The sequence below is a fragment of the Phyllobates terribilis genome, unplaced genomic scaffold (assembly GCF_046119375.1).
Source record: "Phyllobates terribilis strain yellow unplaced genomic scaffold, ASM4611937v1 Scaffold_4__5_contigs__length_816908805, whole genome shotgun sequence".
In the NCBI taxonomy this organism is placed as follows: Eukaryota; Metazoa; Chordata; class Amphibia; order Anura; family Dendrobatidae; genus Phyllobates; species Phyllobates terribilis.
Genome location: NW_027362764.1, coordinates 571726335 through 571750630, shown reverse-complemented (window position 1 = coordinate 571750630; position 24296 = coordinate 571726335). Strand labels below are relative to the sequence as shown.

At 43.0% G+C, this 24296-nt stretch overlaps 1 protein-coding gene across 6 annotated transcripts in view; it reads right to left on the bottom strand.

Moving 5' to 3' along the window:
- The window catches only part of DLGAP1 (DLG associated protein 1), an 834514-nt gene that overhangs the window by 106550 nt on the left and 703668 nt on the right, over positions 1-24296 (bottom strand). For all 6 annotated transcript variants that reach the window (XM_073679102.1, XM_073679101.1, XM_073679106.1 and 3 more), the window contains one exon: positions 879-1243. In XM_073679102.1, the coding sequence (XP_073535203.1) occupies positions 879-1243 (365 nt within the window). The remainder of the gene's footprint in view (positions 1-878; positions 1244-24296) is intronic.

Sequence of the window (24296 nt, the reverse complement as noted above, 5' to 3'; positions counted from 1 at the left end):
TTTTAAATTAAGTATACCAGCGCAGTAGATCTTTTTACTATTGGTTTTATTCTTATGTGGTATATGGAGCCCCTTACTACTTGCTGCAGGTAAACTGAACTATACCCACCAGCGCCCCTAAAAACCCCCCTCCCTAATATGTAAATGAGCTGTTAAGATCTTTGGGCAGAACATAGATCTCCCAGAGAATCTGCTTCCAGAGATTATTTTATATTAAAGGGGGAAGTTACCAGTGTGAGACATGTAGATCAGGAGAGCAGACTGTCAATCATTACATGTCTCACCCTGGTAACTCCCCCTGTCATATAAAATAATCCCTGGAGGCAGATTCTCCTGCAGATCAGTGTCTGGCCCATAGTCCTGAACAGCTCATTTACATATTAAGAAAAACATGGATTTCTCTGGAATAAGACATCAGATCGCAGATATCAAGGAATCATTTTATTCAGCTTCCTGTGAGCTAAATGACCATATAGACGACTTAGGAGGGTCCATTCAATTGACAGATGCCTTAAAACCGGCCCAAAAGAAACAAGAATGGGAAGGAGATTGGGAGGAAGATGCCTTTAGCAACCAATCAAGTTGCTGCTTTCTTTATTTGATCATCCTTACAATAATAGCTAGTCCTGAAATTATTGTAACTTCAAAGATGGAAAAATGGGGGAAAATATATTATGTAAACATATATTGTAATATTCTTATGACTTATGTGCTATGACTTTCACATATAGTGCTTCTAGTGTTATACATAGCTTTATTGGTGGCCGCAGATTGGGGTGTCAGGGCGCTCAGAGATCGCTTGTGTTGTGATGGTCAGAATACGGCAATTCTGGTCACAATTCAGTAATATGTGAGATGTAGAAGAATGGCTGGAGTACCTGAATTCCAATGGATAAGTTTTTCCTGAACTGATTTCTTTTCCTGTCATCCGCAGTGATGGTGGAAACAGTTGACGTGGAGTTCACGGTCATGGTGTTGTCCATGTGCTGGCTGGCCGGGCCATGAATCTGAGCGTTGGCAGCTTCAATAGCGGCTGTAAGCGCTTTCATACTGTCCAGACTCTCAGTAGAATTACTGAGCCCTGACTGACTGATCATATCCCCCCTTTGTCCATGGCCGTCCATGTAGGCATCTTGGGCAGATTCTGTGCTACTCTGAGCAGTGATGGAGATGAAAGGTTTTGTAGTTGTCCTGGGTGGCACTGGAGGAGGTGTCTTTTTGTATGTGGTGATACATGAAGATACTGAAATAGAAACCAAAGATGATCAATTAACACTTCTGGCCCTTCTCTATGTTCTATGTGCGAATGCGATCGTATTACAGAACATCGTCTTCCTGCAATAACAGTGAGACACAAGGTATAGGACTCCAGGACAGAGAAGGTGCTGAGGACAAAGGTGAGCAGAGGACATGTTGACACGGACTGTGCTGACTCCTACCTATAACATAAGCCGACAGATATGACCATTACAGTAGGTGGCTCTGTTCACATCTGCTTTGGTGGATTTGTTCAGAGCCATTGTTGCAGATTCCTACATATTTGTCAGAAAAACAGGTACAACATGCAGCAACAAAACAGAAAAGTGAAATGGCTAACACAAATGTGACCTTGGCCATAGCGATAACCCATGTGTCTATTAGGTTATGAATGATAGACCTCTTCTTTCTTAGCTATTGATGATTTTAGATATATTTTTAAGCACGTTGTAAATTTTTCAACTTCTTAAGATTGGATTATATTACCTACTTTACAGCTTTTTTTTTAGAAATAATAAAAGGAGCCGACTTCCCCAAAAGTAAGCCCCAGCCTGTATTCCTTCCAATCCATGCAGTCAGGCTATGGCTCGAACTCCATAGAAGCCATATGCCTTAAAGCTTCAAGGATTGCAATCACACCCGGGCCCAAAAAGTCACTTTGGCCTATATGAAAAGACCAATACTATTAACCCCTTTACGACCTTGGACGTATGAGTATGTCCAAGGTCGTATCATTTAACATGCACTCCCCAGAAGCACATCACTAATCCCGCCCATCGGCATGACGATTGGCATGACAACCCAGGGTCTGCAGGAGACCCCTGAAGTTGTCATTGCCGGGATGCTATGGTCGGCGCTCATAGCAAGTGAGCACTTTTGCTACACACAGCCCCGCTGTGTGTAGCACAGGCGATCGAATGATCGCAGCTTGTAGTCTCCTATCGAGACTATTGAAGCAAGTGTAAAGTAAAAAAAAGGGTTTATAAAAATATTACTTTTTAAAAATATAAAAGTTTAAATCACCCCCCTTTTGCCCCATTCAAAATAAACAATAAAAAAAATAATAATATACACATATTTGGTATCGCCGCCTTCATAATCGCCAAATCTATCAATATATAAAAAGAATTAATCAGATCGGTAAACGGCGTAATGAAAAAAAAAATCAAAACGCCAGAATTACGATTTTTTGGTAGCCGCAAAATTGTAATAAAATGCAATAACGGGCGATCAAAAGACCTTATTTACCCCAAAATGGTATCATAAAAATGTCAGCTCGGTGCACAAAAAATAATCCCTCACCCGGCCTTAGATCCCGAAAAGTGGAGACACTACGATTCTCGGAAAATGGCGACTTTAAATAAAAATGAACCTACATGTTTGGTGTCTACGAACTTGTAATGGGGAATCATAATGGCAGGTCAGTTGTAGCATTCAGTAAATATGGTAAAAAAAATCCAAAAAACAATTGTGGAATTCCCCTTTTTTGCAATTTCACTGCACTTTGATTTTTTTCCCCCATTTTCCAGTACATGTTATAGTAAAACCAATGGTGTCGTTCAAAAGTACAACTCGTCCCGCATAAAACAAGCCCTCATATAGTTATATTGACCAAAAAATAAAAAAGCTATGACTCTGGAAAGAGGGGGAGCAAAAAACGAAGACGCAAAAGCGGAAAATCCAAAGGTGGTAAAGGGGTTAAAGACTTGAAATAATTGGGGCTCCATTGGAGCTTTTGCATTCGGGCCCATTAGCTTCAAGTTACGCCACTGCTTAAAGGGATAGTATCAACTTCATAGATGCATTTATCTCGTGAAGACAATCACTTTTGCTATTTACTGTTAAACATGTTCCGCCATTCTTGAGATATTAATGGGAACCTATCACATTGTACAAGCAGTCCGATCTGTGGACAGCATGGTATACAGAAGGGGCATCGGAGCAGAATGATATATAGGTTTATTGGAAAAGTTTGCTTTTATTCATTGAAATCCCTGGTGTTTGTATGCACATGAGTCCAGTGCGTGGTCTTACTCAGTGACTGACATCCGCCTGTGCTTGCAAAGTCATACAGAAAAAACTGACAATCGTGGAATAGGACCGCCACTGGACTCGTAAGCATACAAAAACCAGGGGATTCAATGTATACAATACAAGTACTACTGAAACTTTTCCCACAAAAGTGTACAGTACAGACCAAAAGTTTGGACACACCTTCTCATTTAAAGATTTTTCTGTATTTTCATGACTATGAAAATTGTACATTCACACTGAAGGCATCAAAACTATGAATTAACACATGTGGAATTATATACTTAACAAAAAAGTGTGAAACAACTGAAAATATGTCTTATATTCTAGGTTCTTCAAAGTAGCCACCTTTTGCTTTGATGACTGCTTTGCACACTCTTGGCATTCTCTTCAAGAGGTAGTCATCGGAAATGGTTTTCACTTCACAGGTGTGCCCTGTCAGGTTTAATAAGTGGGATTTCTTGCCTTATAAATGGGGTTGGGACCATCAGTTGTGTTGTGCAGAAGTCTGTTGGATACACAGCTGATAGTCCTACTGAATAGACTGTTAGAATTTGTATTATGGCAAGAAAAAAGCAGCTAAGTAAAGAAAAACGAGTGGCCATCATTACTTTAAGAAATGAAGGTCAGTCAGTCCGAAAAATTGGGCAAACTTTGAAAGTGTCCCCAAGTGCAGTTGCAAAAAACATCAAGCGCTACAAAGAAACTGGCTCACATGAGGACCGCCCCAGGAAAGGAAGACCAAGAGTCACCTCTGCTTCTGAGGATAAGTTTATCCGAGTCACCAGCCTCAGAAATCGCAGGTTAACAGCAGCTCAGATTAGAGACCAGGTCAATGCCACACAGAGTTCTAGCAGCAGACACATCTCTTCAACAACTGTTAAGAGGAGACTTTGTGCAGCAGGCCTTCATGGTAAAATAGCTGCTAGGAAACCACTGCTAAGGACAGGCAACAAGCAGAAGAGACTTGTTTGGGCTAAAGAACACAAGGAATGGACATTAGACAAGTGGAAATCAGGGCTTTGGTCTGGTGAGTCCAAATTTGAGATCTTTGGTTCCAACCACTGTGTCTTTGTGCGACGCAGAAAAGGTGAACGGATGGACTCTACATGCCTGGTTCCCACTGTGAAGCATGGAGGAGGAGGTGTGATGGTGTGGGGGTGCTTTGCTGGTGACACTGTTGGGGATTTATTCAAAATTGAAAGCATACTGAACCAGCATGGCTACCACAGCATCTTGCAGCGGCACGCTACTCCATCCAGTTTGCGTTTAGTTGGACCATCATTTATTTTTCAACAGGACAATGACCCCAAACACACCTCCAGGCTGTGTAAGGGCTATTTGACCAAGAGGCAGAGTGATGGGGTGCTACGCCAGATGACCTGGCCTCCACAGTCACCAGACCTGAACCCAATTGAGATGGTTTGGGATGAGCTGGACCGCAGAGTGAAGGCAAAAGGGCCAACAAGTGCTAAGCATCTCTGGGAACTCCTTCAAGATTGTTGGAAGACCATTTCCGGTGACTACCTCTTGAAGGTCATCAAGAGAATGCCAAGAGTGTGCAAAGCAGTCATCAAAGCAAAAGGTGGCTACTTTGAAGAACCTAGAATATAAGACATATTTTCAGTTGTTTCACACTTTTTTGTAAAGTATATAATTCCACATGTGTTAATTCATAGTTTTGATGCTTTCAGTGTGAATGTACAATTTTCATAGTCATGAAAATACAGAAACATTTTTAAATGAGTAGGTGTGTCCAAACTTTTGGTCTGTACTGTATATCAGTCTAATCTGTTCCTCCTGCTCTATAATATCATGCGTGCGGATCAAAAAACATTTTCAACATGACGTGTTCCCTCTAACACGTTTTGGTGCAGACAGATGTATATTCTCTCATCTGAGAGAATCGGGCCGATTATGCAAATCACACTCTGATCAAGCTCTGATCAGAGTGTGACCATAGTGCGATCCGATTCACTCGGATGAGGAGGAGATGGGGAAAAAAATGTCTCCATCTTCTACATTCTGTCAGTCCGTGGAAATTAGACTGCACTCAGATGTCATCCAAGTGCAGTTCTATGGTTTCAACACATTCATTGAATTGCATGGCCGAATGCGATCTGAATATTGGATCAAACCCGAGCTTGCAGCAAATTTTTCCTTGGACAGACTCTGGCTGAGGAAAATATCGGACATGTGCACGGCCCTATAGACTAACATTGGTCCGAGCGATCTGATGTTTTGTCAGATCTCACTCAATCTTTCTTTCTGGCTGAACACTTGCTCTGTAACTTAAAAAAACAAGCAAAAACCATACTAGTTTATCATGAGCTCTGCATTATTGGCACCTGCCAAAGTGAAATGTATCCACCATTAGCTGACACTTTAGAAAAAAATTGCTGCAAAACGTAAAGTTGCCAAATAATTAAATTCATTCTTAATCACGTGCAAAGTATGAGAAGGATGTTTGCATCAAAGTACAGAAATAAAGCACAGACAGGCTCACTTATGGCCTGAGTCAGGCTCAGACATGCTGTCATTGTCATCTCCCAAATGACTCATGTATGATTAAAGGTACAAGGTGTGCTTTTAGTATACTCGCATGGGACATCTCCTTTAAAAGGAAATCTGAATGGATTTGTGTTTGCGCTTGTTTTACCATTGTATTACAACTTGCTGCCAGAGGAGCCTGCAATTAATTCAAGAACACTGGTCAAATATTCAGCATCCAAGCAAATGCGAAACCAACTTCAAATAAACATCTCCATGTTTCATAGCGAGAACAAAAGAGAACTATGCTCACATGTCACTGCATGCCAAGTGTCTTGTAGAGACTTCAGGATGTGCAATTTGTTCACAATGGAGTAAGTTACACAGTAAGATTTATAAGCAGGGAGCAATTATACCATATATTGACTTCGTTCTTAGTAGTAAGTTATTTGGCCAAAACAAAGAAATTCTCTGAGCATATCAATGGGAGATATTGGCTGATACTCTAAGGGAGGCGCTGTCTCAGCTCTCTATAACTTCTAGGGGGTCCTTAAAATTCCTTAAAATAAGGTGGAATAGGGGCTTCACAAACCTTAAATAGTAATTACACTTCTAAAGACATGAAACTTTACAATATGTCTTCCGAAGGAAAAATGCCTTCTTCTCTCACTTATCAGTCACTTATTCCTGCACTGATCATTTACTCTTAAAGGGAATCTGTCAGCAGGATTCCCCCCCCCCCAACCATTTATATGCGAATGTAGCTCTTTCAAGACAAGGCCAGTAATACCTACATGGCCAGTCCCTTCCTTTCTTACTGAGAAATCACCATTTGAATTGATATGTAAATGAGGGTGAAGAACTATTGCAGATCTGAAAGTCTACAGCCTGCATTAAACCCATTGTCACTCTCTACCACGAGCACTGCAGCAAGCCCCCAACTTACAGTGTCCTTCCCCATTACTCTATATATTGTAAGCCCATGAGACCATGGTCTTCTTCTCTGTACCAGTCTGTCAGTATGTATGCAACCCAAATATGTAGCACCATTGAATTATTGGTGCTTCAAAAATAATAATAATAATAATCTGAAGCCTCTGTCACTCCAGCTCTATTCCCCTCCCAGTTCCGCCTCCTCCTGATTCTACAGCTTCTATGCTGTGTGACCTCAGGCTAAGGAGCCATTAGTCAAGCAGTAGAAATAGGATTTGACATAGACAGAAACGTGCCCATATACAAGAACAATAATGGGCCCTTTCCAGTCTCATAACTCATCATATTGCACAATTCCACCTGCTTTAGAGGTGAAAGTGGGCCCCCTTACTTATTGGGCCCTTGTGTATCTGCACAGGTTGCACAAATGGTGTGTCCACACCTAAGGAAGTGATGGTGCTGGGCAGGGAATGGAGCTCAAATAGCATAAGTTTCACAATAGTTCTTCAACCTCATTTTCCTTACTGTTCAAATGCTGATTTCTCAGAAACGGAGGAGCGGACTGGCCATATAAAGGTATTGCTGGACTTGTCTTTGAAAGAGCTACATGCACATATAAATAGTTGGGATGTGAAATCCGGCCAACAGATTCCCTTTAAAAACTGCTCAAATCTGTCTACAGATCTGCCTTTAGTGAGGGTTCAAATTACACTTGATAAAGATAGAAGTCTATGGAGATGTGAGGAGGGGCAACTGGAGAGAGAAAGAGGCAGAATACACAAAGAGAAACTGTTGAGGATTCCAAACTTTAAAAAAAATGTAGCATTCAAGTCATATAATAGCCACAAATAGTGTTGTTTTATTCCTCATGTACATACACATGACAACTTATGCCAGGTTCACATTACATTCAGGCCACACATTTGTGACTCCATCAGGACTTTCGGCAGATGTCCTGAAAAGCGTGATTTGGATAGATCTACCAGCGGAAACATTCACTATAAGGAGGAGTCTGAAGGAGTCTGTCTGGCCTCCGTTTTGGCAGACACAAAACATGGTCAACCTTAAAATGGTAGAATTTTAAAATCGGTCTTGCACAGGGGCGGATATACTTTTGGTGCAATCTATGCAGTCACACAGGAACCTTGAGAGAAAGGGGGCCAGCTTTCACTTCTAAAGCAACAAGCAGCTTCCGTCACAGAAACATAAAGGGGTACATTATTGTGCTTCAAGGAGCCCATATACTGTTCTTGGACATGGGCCCTCTTCTGTCTGTATCAGATCCTGGTCTTGCAGTAAACCTTGATTTCTTTTATCAGACAGGGGAATATTTGTAATGGAGACCCACTCTGCAGAAGTCGGTGAGGGGGGGGGGGGCATAGGCCTGTGTGTTTTCAAATGCCGAGGCTGAATTTAAGCTTGCATTCCAATATGTAGAACTTGCTCCAATAGTCAGGTATGTCTGTGAGGACTGAATTAATTTATGCTTACGGGCATAATTGCATTAGAATAAATTGCATACAGTCATGGCCGAAAGTGTTGGCACACTTGAAATTGTTTCAGAAAATGAAGTATTTCTCTAAGAAAATTATTGCAATTACACATGTTTTGTTATATACATGTTTATTTCCTTTGTGTGTAGTCTAACAACACAAACAAATAGAGGAAAAAAGGCAAATTAGACATCATTTCACACAAAATCCCCAAAATGGACAGGACAAAATTGTTAGCACCTTTCCAAAATTGAGGGTAAACAACTTTATTTCAAGCATGTGGTGCTCGTTCAAACTCACCTGTGGCAAGTAACAGGTGGGGGCAATATGAAAATCACACCTGAAACCAGAAAAAAAGGGGAGAACTTGACCCAATCTTTGCATTTTGTGTCTGTGTGTGTCACACTAAGCATAGAGAACAGAATGAGTAGAAGAGAACTATCTGAGGACTTAAGTACCAAAAATTGTTGAAATATATCAACAATCTCAAGGTTACAAGTCCATCTCCAGAGATCTTGATGTTCCTTTGTCCACAGTGTTCAACATAAGCAAGAAGTTTATAACCCATGGCAGTTCAGCTAATCTCCCTGGATGTGGACAGCAGAGAAAAATTGATGAAAGGTTGCAATACAGGATAGTCCGGATGGTGGATAAGCAGCCCCAATCATGGTCCAAAGAAATTCAAGCTGTTCTGCAGGCTCAGGGTATATCAGTGTCAGTGCAAACTATCCGTTGACATTTGAATGAAATGAAACGCTATGGCAGGAGACCCAGGAGGATCCGCTGCTGACACATAGACATAAAAAACTAGACTGCAGTTTGCCAAAATGTACATGAATAAGCCAAAATCCTTCTAGGAAAGCGTTTTGTGGACAGATGAGACCAAGATGGAGCTTTTTGGTAAAGCACATAATTCTACTATTTACCAAAAATGTAATGAGGCCTAAAAAGAAAAGGACACAGTACTTACAGTCAAATATGGTGGAGGTTCAAAGATGTTTTGGGGTTGTTGGTTGTTTTGCTGCCTCTGGCGCTGGGTGCATTGATTGTGTGCAAGCCATTATGAAATGTGAAGATTACCCAAGGATTTTGCGTTGCAAGGTAGCGCCCGGTGTCATTAAACTGGGTTTGTGTCCCAGGTCAAGGGTCTTCCAGCAGGACAATGACCCCAAACATACTTCAAGAAGCTCCCATAAATGGATGGAAACAAAGCACTGGAGAGTTCTGTAGTAGCCAGCAATCACTCTGGATCTAAACCCCATTGAACATCTGAACATCTGTAGAGAGATCTTAAAATTGCTGTTGGGAGAAGGCACCCTTCAAATATGGGAGGCCTGGAGCAGTTTGTAAAAGAAGAGTGATCCAAAATTGCAGTTGAGAGGTATAAGAGGCTTGTTGATGGTTATAGGAAGTGACTGATTGCAGTTATTTTTTGCAAATAGTGTGCAACCAAATATTAAGTTGAGGGTGCCAACAATTTTGGGGTTTTGTGTGAACTTACCGTATGTTTAATTTGCCTTTTTTCCCTATATCTGTATAGCAAAACATGTGTAATTGCAATAATTTTCTGCAAGAAATACTTAATTTTCTGGAACAATTTCAAGGGTGCCAACGCTTTGGGCCATGACTGTATGTACCAACGTGGATAAGGCTATGTGCCCACGATGCAGAAATGCTGCGGATTTTTCCTGAGCGTTTCTGCATCTCACTGGCAGAAAAAACGCATGCGGATTGTACATGCGGATTGTACATGCGGATTGTACATGCGGATTGTACATGCGTTTTTCCTGGCAGGGACATGCGGATGTGAAGCGTTCTTCACATGTATTTCTGCATGCGGGTTATCAAGCGCTTTTCCAAGCGATTTTAGCATCACTTGGAAAGTGCTTGACAACTTGGTCACACTATATAAATCCATGCAAACGGCATGGATTTATATAGTGTGACCGAAAGAATGGTAAAAAATAAAAATTATACTTACCTTCTGATGGTCCCCGGTGTCCTTGTCTTGGCTTGCCGGCTGCTCACGGTAGATTAAGGACCTGCCGATGTCAGCGGTTGCGTGACCTGTCACTTGACTAAATGACATCACTGCAGGTCGTTTTAGTCTGCCGCGAGCTGCCGGCAATCCAAGACAAGGACACCGGGGACCATCAGAAGGTAAGTATAATATTTACTTTTTATTTTATTATTCTTTTTTTTACAGGTTCTATGGTACCCGGGTCCAGAGGAGAGTCTCCTGTCCTCCAGACCCGGGTACCATCCGCACATTAAAACGCATCGAATCCGCATGTGCAGATGCAGTGATGTGGATGTCATGTGTTCCAATGCAAGTCAATGGCGGCGAAAATGCCGCGCTTCCGCAAAATAATTGGTAGTGCTGCGTATTTTTCAGCAATGATAATCCGCAGCGGAAATTTCCGCAGCATGTGCACATCACATGCGGATTATCATTGGGGAACATGGCAGACCTTCTACCAAGCGTTTTTAAGCATTTCTGCGGTGGAATTGCCGCTGCGGAAACGCTTAAAAAACGCATAGTGGGCACACAGCCTAACACTTCTGGAACTAATGATAATTGTGTTGGGAAAAGGGGTAGCTTCCTCCCTGTCTCACCAAATGTGACTCATTTATAAAGGTTTCCTCCCACCTAGTATAAAGTTAACAGGTATGCCAGAATTAGAAAATCTCCCCCATATTGTCTCCTTGTCTGAATTATGCATTGTTCTTTCCTTTCTTTCCTACAACATAGTAATTTATAAAGCAATTTTCTTTAAAGTGGAACACTCTTGGCTCTTGAGGTTGAATGCAATGACCCTATGGTTATAACTCACCCAAAATGCATGAAGTGGAGCAGAAATCATTTCCTCCTGTGCTTACAGTCTGCCTGAGCTGTGACTGAGCCCTCTTCTTAATCACATGAGGTTTCCTGTCAGGTCACCCTAGGACTTAAATCCCCTTTCAAATAAATACAGCATGAATAGTCCAGAACAGGAGGATATTTCTTCACGGCAGGCTGAGCAGAGTGAGCCATACCTCGCTCTCAGCTATATTCTGGATATTTGGATTGTCAAAGACTCGGCTGAATACTCGTTTTCTCGGCCTTCATATGTAACGTTTGGTTATCTGCGATCATTCTTTATGGTAGGAAATCAAACGTTTGGTATGAAATATTAACAGGAGGAATCCAGTCTGCCTGGATGAATAAGTCTGGTGGTTTCTCGCTGCCTCTGTGGGAGTGGGTGGGAGAAGCCGTCACGGTTACTTCAAAAGACGCATTCTTACAAGACGATTGGTGGGCTGAATTCAAACTCCTTGGGTGATTAAGCATAATGAACGGACTCAGCTTCAAAGAGCGTGCAAGAAGTATACAGCCGCAGGAGCAACAGTCTGCTCTACGGATTATAGCACTGGGCACAATATTTGGGATTTTTGAGTCATTTTTTTAAAAAAAACAACTCGCCTTTGGATATCTTTAGGTAGTGATTTGGGAATTATTATCTGTCCACATCTCTTAGGCAAATTTACCTACTTTTGGAAGTGGCCACATGGATGATTTTGTAGTGCTACGAGCCTTAAAGAGGTTGTCCACTACTTAATCACTGATGACCCATCCTTAGATCAATGTCTGAACAGTCGGAATGCGACACTCCCACCTACGAGTCGATCCTTAGGATGAGTCATCAATGTCTGATCGGTTGGGGAGCGACAACCGGCACCCCCGCCTATCAGCTGCTCTCAGGGGTGACAACCAGAACTGCTCAATTTCGGAGCTGCTCCGTCTTCTGATAGTGGCCGCGGCTGGGTACTGCACATTCAAATCAATAGCAGGTGGATGTGACGCACCTGGCCGTGACCACTATCAGAAGACGGAGCAGCTCTGCAATTGAGCAGTTCTGGTCGCCAACCCCGGTAACAGCTGATAGGCGGGGGTGCCAGTTGTCGCTCCCCAACTGATCAGACATTGATGACCTATCCTAATGATATGTCATCAATGATAAAGTAGTGGACAACCTCTTTAAATGGGAACTCTTCTTTCAACAAACGTTGTATAAATCAATAATACAGGAGAATATAAAAAAATAAGAAACTTATATATAATGTAATATATCTATATATAGCACCAACATATTCCACAGCACTGTACAACCACTGCTTCTCATCCCCCTGCCTCCTGACCTCATCATCATTCATTCTGAAAAAAAAAAGATCAAATTTGTCTTTCTCAACACAAGATGGACGGCCAGCATAGTGAGGTGCCAGATTGCCCAGTATTTTGAAGTCTATGGAGAGGGAAGGTGGAGGAGGAAAGAGGAGCAGGGAGAGGCAGTGACATACACAGAGAAACAGATATGTGCTGAAGCTTCTCTAGCAAGTAATTTCACCACCCCCAGCTAGAATCACAGCTACTCTGCTCAGTACTGCTGTCCTCCTTGCTGATGCTGCTTCTGCCTTTATGCTACAGTTAGATAAGAGCAGGAATCATTCATGTCTTATATATGCTGTTTATGGGAGACATCATAGCAGCTAGTCTCCACCCACTATCTCAGAGACAACCGACAATAATACAAAGAGCCTGCAGAGGTGAAAGCTGGTAAAATTCAGAATACAAGTCATATAATGGCCAGAGAGAGTGCTATTCCTCTTACATACACACAATGACAGATTCTTTTGAAAAGTTACCCCCTATAGTCAGCAAGTTTTTGCTATGGAATCTGAGAACTTCATGATGTAGAGGCAGAGATCCTGATTCAAGCTTATCACTTACTGAACTACTTGGTGCAGTTTTGATAAAATCCCTTTTTTCTCTACTGCAGATCAAGCAGTGCTATGAATACTGAGCTCTGTGTAACCCAGCCCACACCCCTGATTGGCAGCTTTCTTTGTACTCTGTTCATTGACACCCTGCTGTCAATCAGTGATGGGGGCAGTGTTACACAGATTAGTTGGACTGGCTGACTTGTGATACCTAGTCCTGCAATGATGATTTCCTGCTAATAAAACATTGTATTGAAAGTACAGTAAGCTGCTGAGCAAGTGACACATCTCTGCATTTACGCTATGCTGTTCTTGGATTAAATAGCAAATATCTGCTGACGTGTTCCCTTTAACAGGAGACTTGCCAACTCTTCTGAGGGTGCAAAAGATATTCCTTTTTTGGGCGCTTTTGAACTCTTATGGAGAAATGGAAGATATTATTTTAGCCCATGATCATATGACACAGTTTAAGTCAGTTTTTGATCCTTGAATTTTTCTCAAAGCCAGTGATGGATCCTGCAGAGAGGAAAAGTATGTGCATATATATGAATATACAATATACAGTACAGACCAAAAGTTTGGACACACCTTCTCATTTAAAGATTTTTCTATATTTTCATGACTATGAAAATTGTACATTCACACTGAAGGCATCAAAACTATGAATTAACACATGTGGAATTATATACTTAACAAAAAAGTGTGAAACAACTGAAAATATGTCTTATATTCTAGGTTCTTCACAGTAGCCACCTTTTGCTTTGATGACTGCTTTGCACACTCTTGGCATTCTGTTGATGAGCTTCAAAGAGGTAGTCACTAGTGTTGAGCCACCCCCGTAGTGTTCGGGTTCGGTTCGGTTCGTCGAACACCGGGATGTTCGAGGAACTGTTCGTCGAACACCTTAGAACACCGTCGAACACCGTTAAAACCAATGGCAGGCAAACAAAAACACATAGGAACACATAGAAAACACCTTCAAAGGTGTCCAAAAGCTGACAAACTGCTCAGAAGACGCTTTCTTTAAAAAAGCCGGCCGGCAATTCAGCAGCGGCATACACCGGTACCCGACAATTTAGACATGAAGGAATAGAGCATCACACATAGATTAGATAGATAGAAACATGTCAGTCACATATATATGAAGTACAGTGACAGTGTTGCTTACTGTACTTGTCATTTACTGCAAAGGATTTATTAAAAAAAATAATAGTGTTTTCATGCACCGTCTCTTTAAAAAAGCCGGCCGGCAATTCAGCATCTGTACCCGACAATTTATAACAGACAGAATAGAGCTTCACACATAGATTAGATAGATAGAAACATGTCAGTCACATATATAATAAGTACAGTGACAGTGTTGGTTACTGTACTTGTCATTTAGTATTAAAATAAAGGATTTATTATTAAAAAAAATTGGCGTGGGGTTCCCCGTAATTTTAGTCTCTAGCGGAGGTTAAGCAGACAGCTGGGGCAGATGTTTGAAGCCTGGGAAGGGGGTAATACCCACGGAGCTTCCCAGGCTACTAATATCAGCCCCCAGCTGAATACCTAGCCTTTACTAGCTATTAAAATGGAGGACCCCCCCCAAAAAAATGACGTGGGGTCCCCCCTAATTTAATAGCTAGCAAAGGCTAGGCAGACAGCTGGGGGCTGATATTAATAGCCCAGGAAGGGAGCCATGAATATTGGCCCCCTCCCAGGCTAGAAACACCAGCCGTCAGCCGCCCCAGAAATGGCGCATCCATAGGATGCGCCAATTCTGGCACTTAGCCTCGCTCTTCCACGCTGCACGGTGCGGTGGCAGGGGGTAATAGGGTTGGGGTTGATGTCAGCTTATAATGCCAGCTGACATCAAGCCCAGGTTAGTAATGGAGAGGCGTCTATAAGACACCCCCATTACTAACCCCATAGTCAAAGTTAAAAAAAAAACACAAACACCCAGAATAAAGTCCTTTAATTGAAATAAAGACACAATTCTTTATTGTTCTAAATTAAACCATACTTACCATCACGCCCATTCCAGCTGAAGCCAACGATCTCCTGCAATAAAAGAAAAATAATAAAGCAACCTCATCCTTACCTTTCCATGGTTCCCAGGACAGCTTCAGCTCTGCTACATCGAGATGACAGGCTGGACCGCAGCAGAACGCTGCCATCCAGCCTGTCATCCCTCAGACACTGAGAAGAGCAGGCATGCTTGCGCTCCTCAGTGTCTGACTGTGACGGCATCCAGATGAGCCGACAATGAACTCGGCTCACCTCATGTACGTCACTGACAGCGTGGGAAAATTCTCCTGCACTCAGCGCTTCAGCGTGAGAATTTTCCCACGCTGTCAGTGACGTGCATGAGGTGAGCCGAGTTCATTGGACATGACCTCGGCTCATCTGGATGCCGTCACAGCCAGACACTGAGTAGCGCAAGCAAGCCTGCGCTTCTCAGTGTCTGCGGGATGACAGGCTGGATGGCAGCGTTCTGCTGCGGTCCAGCCTGTCATCTCGATGTAGCAGAGCTGAAGCTGTCGTGGGAGCCATGGAAAGGTAAGGATGATGTTGCTTTATTATTTTACTTTTATTGCAGGAGATCATTGGCTTCAGCTGGAATGGGCGTGGCGGTAAGTATGGTTTAATTTAGAACAATAAAGAATTGTGTGTTTATTTCAATTAAAGGACTTTTTTCTGGGTGTTTGTGTTTTTTTTAAATACTTTACTAGAAATTCATGGTGGTCATGTCTAATATTGGCGTGACCCCATGAATTTCGGGCTTAGGGCCAGCTGATAATGCCAAGCTGGCCTTAACCCCTTTATTACCCAGTGAGCCACCGCACCAGGGCCCTGGATGAGTTGGGTACAGCGCCAGAAGATGGCGCTTCTATGAACGCGCCATTTTCCGGGGCGGCTGCGGACTGCAATTTGCAGCGGGTGGGGCCCAGAAAGCTTGGGCCTCCCTGCGCTGCAGATTCCAGCCCCCAGCTGCCTAGTTGTACCTGGCTGGACACAAAAATAGGGCGAAGCTCCACGTATTTTTTTTTTAAATTCATGAAATTCATGGAATAATTAAGAAAAAAAGGGCTTCCCTATATTGTTGTGTCCGGCTAGGTACAAATAGGCAGCTGGTGGTTGGGAGCAGCCCGTTCCTGCCTGCTGTACCTGACTGGACACAAATATAGGGCGAAGCCCCACATCAATTTTTTTTTCATTATTTCATGAATTTCCTGAAATAATTTAAAAAAAATTGACGTGGGGCTTCGCCCTATATTTGTGTCCAGTCAGGTACAGCAGGCAGGAACGGGCTGCTCCCAACCACCAGCTGCCTATTTGTACCTGGCCAGACACAACAATATAGGGAAGCCCTTTTTTAAAAAAATTATTTCATGAAATAATTAAAAAAAAATTGACGTGGGGCTTCGCCCTATATTTGTGTCCAGTCAGGTACAGCAGGCAGGGACGGGCTGCCCCCAACCACCAGCTGCCTATTTGTACCTGGTTGGACACAACAATATAGGGAAGCCCTTTTTTTCTTAATTATTCCATGAATTTCATGAAATAATTTAAAAAAAAAATGCGTGGGGCTTCGCCCTATTTTTGTGCCCAGCCAGGTACAACTAGGCAGCTGGGAGCTGGAATCCGCAGCGCAGGGAGGCCCAAGCTTTCTGGGCCCCACCCGCTGCAAATTGCAGTCCGCAGCCGCCCCAGAAAATGGCGCGTTCATAGAAGCGCCATCTTCTGGCGCTGTACCCAACTCATCCAGGGCCCTGGTGCGGTGGCTCACTGGGTAATAAAGGGGTTAAGGCCAGCTTGGCATTATCAGCTGGCCCTAAGCCCGAAATTCATGGGGTCACGCCAATATTAGACATGACCACCATGAATTTCTAGTAAAGTATTTAAAAAAAACACAACACCCAGAATAAAGTCCTTTAATTGAAATAAACACACAATTCTTTATTGTTCTAAATTAAACCATACTTACCGTCACGCCCATTCCAGCTGAAGCCAATGTCTTCTGCAATAAAAGTAAAATAATTAAGCAACCTCATCCTTACCTTTCCATGGTTCCCACGACAGCTTCAGCTCTGCTACATCGAGATGACAGGCTGGACCGCAGCAGAACGCTGCCATCCAGCCTGTCATCCCGCGGACACTCAGAAGCGCAGGCATGCTTGCGCTCCTCAGTGTCTCGCTGTGACGGCATAAAGATGAGACAAGCTCATGTCCAATGAACTCGGCGCACCTCATGCACGTCACTGACAGCGTGGGAGAATTCTCCTGCACTCAGCACTTCAGCGTGAAAATTCTCCCACGCTGTCAGTGACGTACATGAGGTCAGCTGAGTTCATTGGACATGAATGAGCTCACCTCATGCACGTCACTGACAGCGTGGGAAAATTCTCACGCTGAAGCGCTGAGTGCAGGAGAATTTTCCCACGCTGTCAGTGACGTGCATGAGGTGAGCTCATTCATGTCCAATGATCTCAGCTCACCTCATGCACGTCACTGACAGCGTGGGAAAATTCTCCTGCACTCAGCGCTACAGCGTGAGAATTCTCCCACGCTGTCAGTGACGTGCATGAGGTGAGCTCATTCATGTCCAATGAACTCAGCTGACCTCATGCACGTCACTGACAGCGTGGGAGAATTCTCACGCTGAAGTGCTGAGTGCAGGAGAATTCTCCCACGCTGTCAGTGACGTGCATGAGGTGCGCCGAGTTCATTGGACATGAACTCGTCTCATCTTTATGCCGTCACAGCCAGACACTGCAGAGCGCAAGCATGCCTGCGCTTCTCAGTGTCTGCGGGATGACAGGCTGGATGGCAGCGTTCTGCTGCGGTCCAGCCAGTTATCTCGATGTAGCAGAGCTGAAGCTGTCGTGGGAACCATGGAAAGGTAAGGATGAGGTTGCTTTATTAGTTTTCTTTTATTGCAGGAGATCGTTGGCTTCAGCTGGAATGGGCGTGACGGTAAGTATGGTTTAATTTAGAACAATAAAGGAATGTGTCTTTATTTCAATTAAAGGACTTTATTCTGGGTGTTTGTGTTTTCTTTTAACTTTTACTATGGGGTTAGTAATGGGGGTGTCTTATAGACGCCTCTCCATTACTAACCTGGGCTTGATGTCAGCTGGCATTATAAGCTGACATCAACCCCAACCCTATTACCCCCTGCCACCGCACCAGGGCAGCGTGGAAGAGCGAGGCTAAGTGCCAGAATTGGCGCATCCTATGGATGCGCCATTTCTGGGGCGGCTGACGGCTGGTGTTTCTAGCCTGGGAGGGGGCCAATATTCAAGGCTCCCTTCCTGGGCTATTAATATCAGCCCCCAGCTGTCTGCCTAGCCTTTGCTAGCTATTAAATTAGGGGGGACCCCACGTCATTTTTTTTGGGGGGGTCCTCCATTTTAATAGCTAGTAAAGGCTAGGTATTCAGCTGGGGGCTGATATTAGTAGCCTGGGAAGCTCCGTGGGTATTACCCCCTTCCCAGGCTTCAAACATCTGCCCCAGCTGTCTGCTTAACCTCCGCTAGAGACTAAAATTACGGGGAACCCCACGCCAATTTTTTTTAATAATAAATCCTTTATTTTAATACTAAATGACAAGTACAGTAACCAACACTGTCACTGTACTTATTATATATGTGACTGACATGTTTCTATCTATCTAATCTATGTGTGAAGCTCTATTCTGTCTGTTATAAATTGTCGGGTACAGATGCTGAATTGCCGGCCGGCTTTTTTAAAGAGACGGTGCATGAAAACACTATTATTTTTTTTAATAAATCCTTTGCAGTAAATGACAAGTACAGTAAGCAACACTGTCACAGTACTTCATATATATGTGACTGACATGTTTCTATCTACCTAATCTATGTGTGATTCTCTATTCTTTCTGTTATAAATTGTCGGGTACAGATGCTGAATTGCCGGCCGGCTTTTTTAAAGAGACGGTGCATGAAAACACTATTATTTTTTTTAATAAATCCTTTACACTAAATGACAAGTACAGTAAGCAACACTGTCACTGTACTTCGTATATATGTGGCTGACATGTTTCTATCTATCTAATCTATGTGTGATTCTCTATTCCTTCTATTTTAAATTGTCGGGTACAGATGCTGAATTGCCAGCCGGCTTTTTTAAAGAGACGGTGCATGAAAACACTATTATTTTTTTTGATAAATCCTTTACACTAAATGACAAGTACAGTAAGCAACACTGTCACTGTGCTTCTTATATGTGTGACTGACATGTTTCTATCTATCTAATCTATGTGTGAAGCTCTATTCTTTCGGTTCTAAATTGTCGGGTACGGGTGTATGCCGCTGCTGAATTGCCGGCTTTTCATGTTTCACTGTGAGCACTGTTCCCATCGATTTGGGCAATCACTGTAATGCCACAACCACCATGGCTGTGGCATTACAGTGAGTGGCAGACAATCCCTGCATGACTGGTGCTCTAAATAGCGCCAGACATGCAGGACACGCTTTTGGTGCACGAACAGTTATCGAACATAACCTCGAACAGCCGAATTTTTTGCAAATCGTTCGGGTTCGTCGAACAACTCGAACACCGCCCAAAACAGCTCGAATTTGAGATTGGCGAACAGTTCTAGTCGAACACCGCTCATCTCTAGTAGTCACCGGAAATGGTCTTCCAACAATCTTGAAGGAGTTCCCAGAGATGCTTAGCACTTGTTGGGCCTTTTGCCTTCACTCTGCGGTCCAGCTCACCCCAAACCATCTCGATTGGGTTCAGGTCTGGTGACTGTGGAGGCCAGGTCATCTGGCGTAGCACCCCATCACTCTCCCTCTTGGTCAAATAGCCCTTACACAGCCTGGAGGTGTGTTTGGGGTCATTGTCCTGTTGAAAAATAAATGATGGTCCAACTATACGCAAACCGGATGGAATAGCATGCCGCTAGATACTGTGGTAGCCATGCTGGTTCAGTATGCCTTCAGTTTTGAATAAATCCCCAACAGTGTCACCAGCAAAGCACCCCCATACCATCACCCCTCCTCCTCCATGCTTCACGGTGGGAACCAGGCATGTAGAGTCCATCCGTTCACCTTTTCTGCGTCGCACGAAGACACAGTGGTTGGAACCAAAGATCTCAAATTTGGACTCATCAGACCAAAGCACAGATTTCCACTGGTCTAATGTCCATTGCTTGTGTTCTTTAGCCCAAACAAGTCTCTTCTGCTTGTTGCCTGTCCTTAGCAGTGGTTTCCTAGCAGCTATTTTACCATGAAGGCCTGCTGCACAAAGTCTCCTCTTAACAGTTGTTGTAGAGATGTGTCTGCTGCTAGAACTCTGTGTGGCATTGACCTGGTCTCTAATCTGAGCTGCTGTTAACCTGCGATTTCTGAGGCTGGTGACTCGGATAAACTTATCCTCAGAAGCAGAGGTGACTCTTGGTCTTCCTTTCCTGGGGCGGTCCTCATGTGAGCCAGTTTCTTTGTAGCGCTTGATGGTTTTTGCAACTGCACTTGGGGACATTTTCAAAGTTTTCCCAATTTTTCGGACTGACTGACCTTCATTTCTTAAAGTAATGATGGCCACTCGTTTTTCTTTACTTAGCTGCTTTTTTCTTGCCATAATACAAATTCGAACAGTCTAATCAGTAGGACTATCAGCTGTGTATCCACCAGACTTCTGCACAACACAACTGATGGTCCCAACCCCATTTATAAGGCAAGAAATCCCACTTATTAAACCTGACAGGGCACACCTCTGAAGTGAAAACCATTTCCGGTGACTACCTCTTGAAGCTCATCAAGAGAATGCCAAGAGTGTGCAAAGCAGTCGTCAAAGCAAAAGGTGGCTACTTTGAAGAACCTAGAATATAAGACATATTTTCAGTTGTTTCACACTTTTTTGTTAAGTATATAACTCCACATGTGTTAATTCATAGTTTTGATGCCTTCAGTGTGAATGTACAATTTTCAAAGTCATGAAAATACAGAAAAATCTTTAAATGAGAAGGTGTGTCCAAACTTTTGGTCTGTACTGTATATATATATATATATATATATATATATATATATATACCGTATTTTTCAGACTATAAGACACTTTTTTCCTCCAAAATTTTTGGGGGGTGCATCTTATAGTCTGAATGTTGGGTCGGTATATGTATATACTGTGTGGGGTGTGGGATGTGGGGGTGTGGTAGCGGCGGAGGAGCGGGGCACAGGAGGCAGCAGCCGCCAGCTGCAGCCTACACTGTCTTCGCTGCCAAAGAAAATCAATATTCACTGCTACCCACGCCCATGGGTGTGGGGAGCAGTGAATATCCATTCTCCTTAATACCGGCACACAGTGTATCTGCAGCGCGGCTCCTGCTGCTGCCGGGCGATCACGTGTGCCCGCTATTAAAGGGCATAAATATTCACCCCCTCTCCATGCCCATGCTGCGGCTACGCTGTGTGCCGGCTATTAAGGAGCATGAAGTCACTTCTCCCTGTGCACACAGTCCCGACGTGGGTAGCAGTGACTTCTGACAGCTGATCTCTCCTTGTGAGCCGAGCATGACAGTGACGCCATGCGCGGCTCACATGGCGAGATCAGTGACGGCAGACAGGACGCAGCGCTGGAGGAGAGAGAAGAAAGGTGAGTAGGAGTGTTTATTTTTATGTGCAGCATGATAGGGATTAGAGGGACCATGCATACTAGGATAGGGATGAGGGGTGCCATATTTTCCTCCTCTAAAACCTAGGTGCGTCTTATAGTCCAAAAAATACTATGGTATATATGTGTGTGTGTCTATATATATATATATATATATATATATATATATGTATATATATATATATATGTATATATATATATATATACATACATACACACACACGTATATACTTCTCTGTCGGTTGTGGATATAAAAATAAATCAATAAAAGAATAAATAGAAAATTGGTTAGCACTGCAGCCTTGCAGCACTGGGGTCCTGGGTACAAATCCCATCAAGGACAACATCTGTCTGCAAGGTGTTTGCATGGGTTTCCTCTGGGATCTCTGCTTTTCTCCCACACTCCAAAGACATACTGATAGGGAATGTATATTGTGAGCCCCAATGGGGACAGTGCCGATAATCTGTAAATTGTCTGAACTATAAAGCGCTGCGGAATATGTTGGCGCTATATAAATAAAAAGATTATTATTATTATTACAATTTCAAAGGTTAAGCTTTGCCTATATGGCCTTGTTCAGACAGTGCTATTTTTATGCAAGAGAAACCACACATCTGTTTGATACACATATGCCCCAAATAAATGTGTTAGCGGAACTGAACAATCTGGGAGTGTTTACTACCATTATTCAGAAGATGAGGAGAGGTGTAATTGGGGATTTCCATTATCCTATAACTGTTTGAGCGCACCCTTGAGGGGGAAACTCAGTATTACATTATTAAAACATGCTGATAAGTAGGAGACAGGACAACAAAAGGAAGCATATCTATAACATGAAACCACTCCACATTGAGCTACTGCTATCAGACTTGTTGCTCAGTGATGACATTTACTTAGGGTGCAGGGGACTTAAGCCCCCGTCTCACATAGCGATATCGCTGCTGAGTCACGGTTTTGGTGACTCACCAGCGATGTCGCTGTGTGTGACACTTTGCAACGATCAGGCCCCTGCTGTGAGGTCGCTGATCGTTGCAAAGTGTCCTGGACCATTTTTTGGTCGTTGGCCTCCCGCTGGCCAGCACACATCGCTGTGTGTGACCAGCGGGACCAACGATCTGGCTGGTAACTATGGTAAACAGCGGGTTACTAGGGGCACGTGCGCACTTAGTAACCCGATGTTTACCATAGTTACCAGCCTGCTCCTGCTTGCAGCAGGCTGGTAACGGGAGCAGGACATCGTGGAACGATTCTTTCCACGATATCGCTGCTCCCCTGATCGCTGGTGAGCCTGCCTGTTTGACAGCTCACCAGCGATGTATTAGCGATGCAGCAACGATCCCTGACAGGTCGTATCGTTGTCGGGATCGCTGCTGCATCGCTTAGTGTGACGGGGCCCTTAGTCTCCTTTTACAGAAGTGAATGGAATTTGTAATTTGCGTCTGTTTATTCACCTCTGATAATCACAATGGCCAACAATCATACAGAATGTGAAAGCACATTAGGACTGATGTAGCAGGCGTTAGCTTAGGACAAGAGCCTTGATATACTGAATATTGCTGTCATGTTCTCTTTGTACTGGGGATCGATGCAAGATAAAAGTTCTGACATATTTGCATCCTTTTTATTACACTGCTTATTTATTTTACTCTCTTATATAGCAACATTAATTCTACAACCCGTTACAGACATCATCATCATCTCTGTCCCCATTGGGGCTCGCAACCTAAATTCCCTACCGGTATGTCTTTGGTATGTGGGGGAATAACAGGAGAAAACCCACGCAAACAGTGGGAGAACATACAAACTTCTTGCCCTGCATTTATTATGTGAAAGAATAACATTTCTGAAATTGATCTTAATGACATTTTTTTTAACCGTTTTGCTTCCAGAGCTTGTGTGTTTTACAATCCCAACGGCCAGACTCCTTGTTTTCTTTTAAACTAATGTAAGCTCAATTCTAATCATATCAGATCAAATCAGAACTCCCACATGAATATGCAGATCGCCCAATTTTAGCATTTGTCAAACACCTCTGGCGTCATGTCAGGAGAACAAAGCATTGGGTATGTCCGGCTGCCTTCATTCACAGATTGTCAACAAATCCTGACATAATTGCGGTATATAATGTGTAAGGGAAGGCGGCTATATGATCTGAACTCATCATCATATCTCTATAAAGCTGTTAGTTCAGATGACGATACCCAAGGTCAGGCCGGGAATTACATCTGTAGAATAGGTCCTGTGACTTTTCCCTAGGGTGTAATTACAAGGCATTTCTGCACACATCCAGCTTCTACCTGTTTATGAAGCATCGCAGTGTTTCTATGATTATGTCGCGCAAAACTGAAACACAAGCACAAAGACAATTAGTTACGTAACATTGGAACCCACTGTGGCTACGTTCACACATAATCCTGTTTTATTTTTTTTTTATAAAACAATAAATTATTATTATTATACACATTTGTTGATTCATGAATTTTATGCATTTCTTCAAGAATTTTTATGAGGGCACATTCTTTTTTCAGACATTGTTTTTTTCCTATGCAAAAGTTTATAGAAAAAAAAAGCCTAAAAGAAAAAACATATAATAATAATAATAATAATAATAATAATAATACAGAGCATGCTGAGTTTTAAAACACTCAAGGCTAAGTTCCCACCATGAGTATTTGGTGCATTTTGATGTTGCAAATTTTCTGCATCATTTC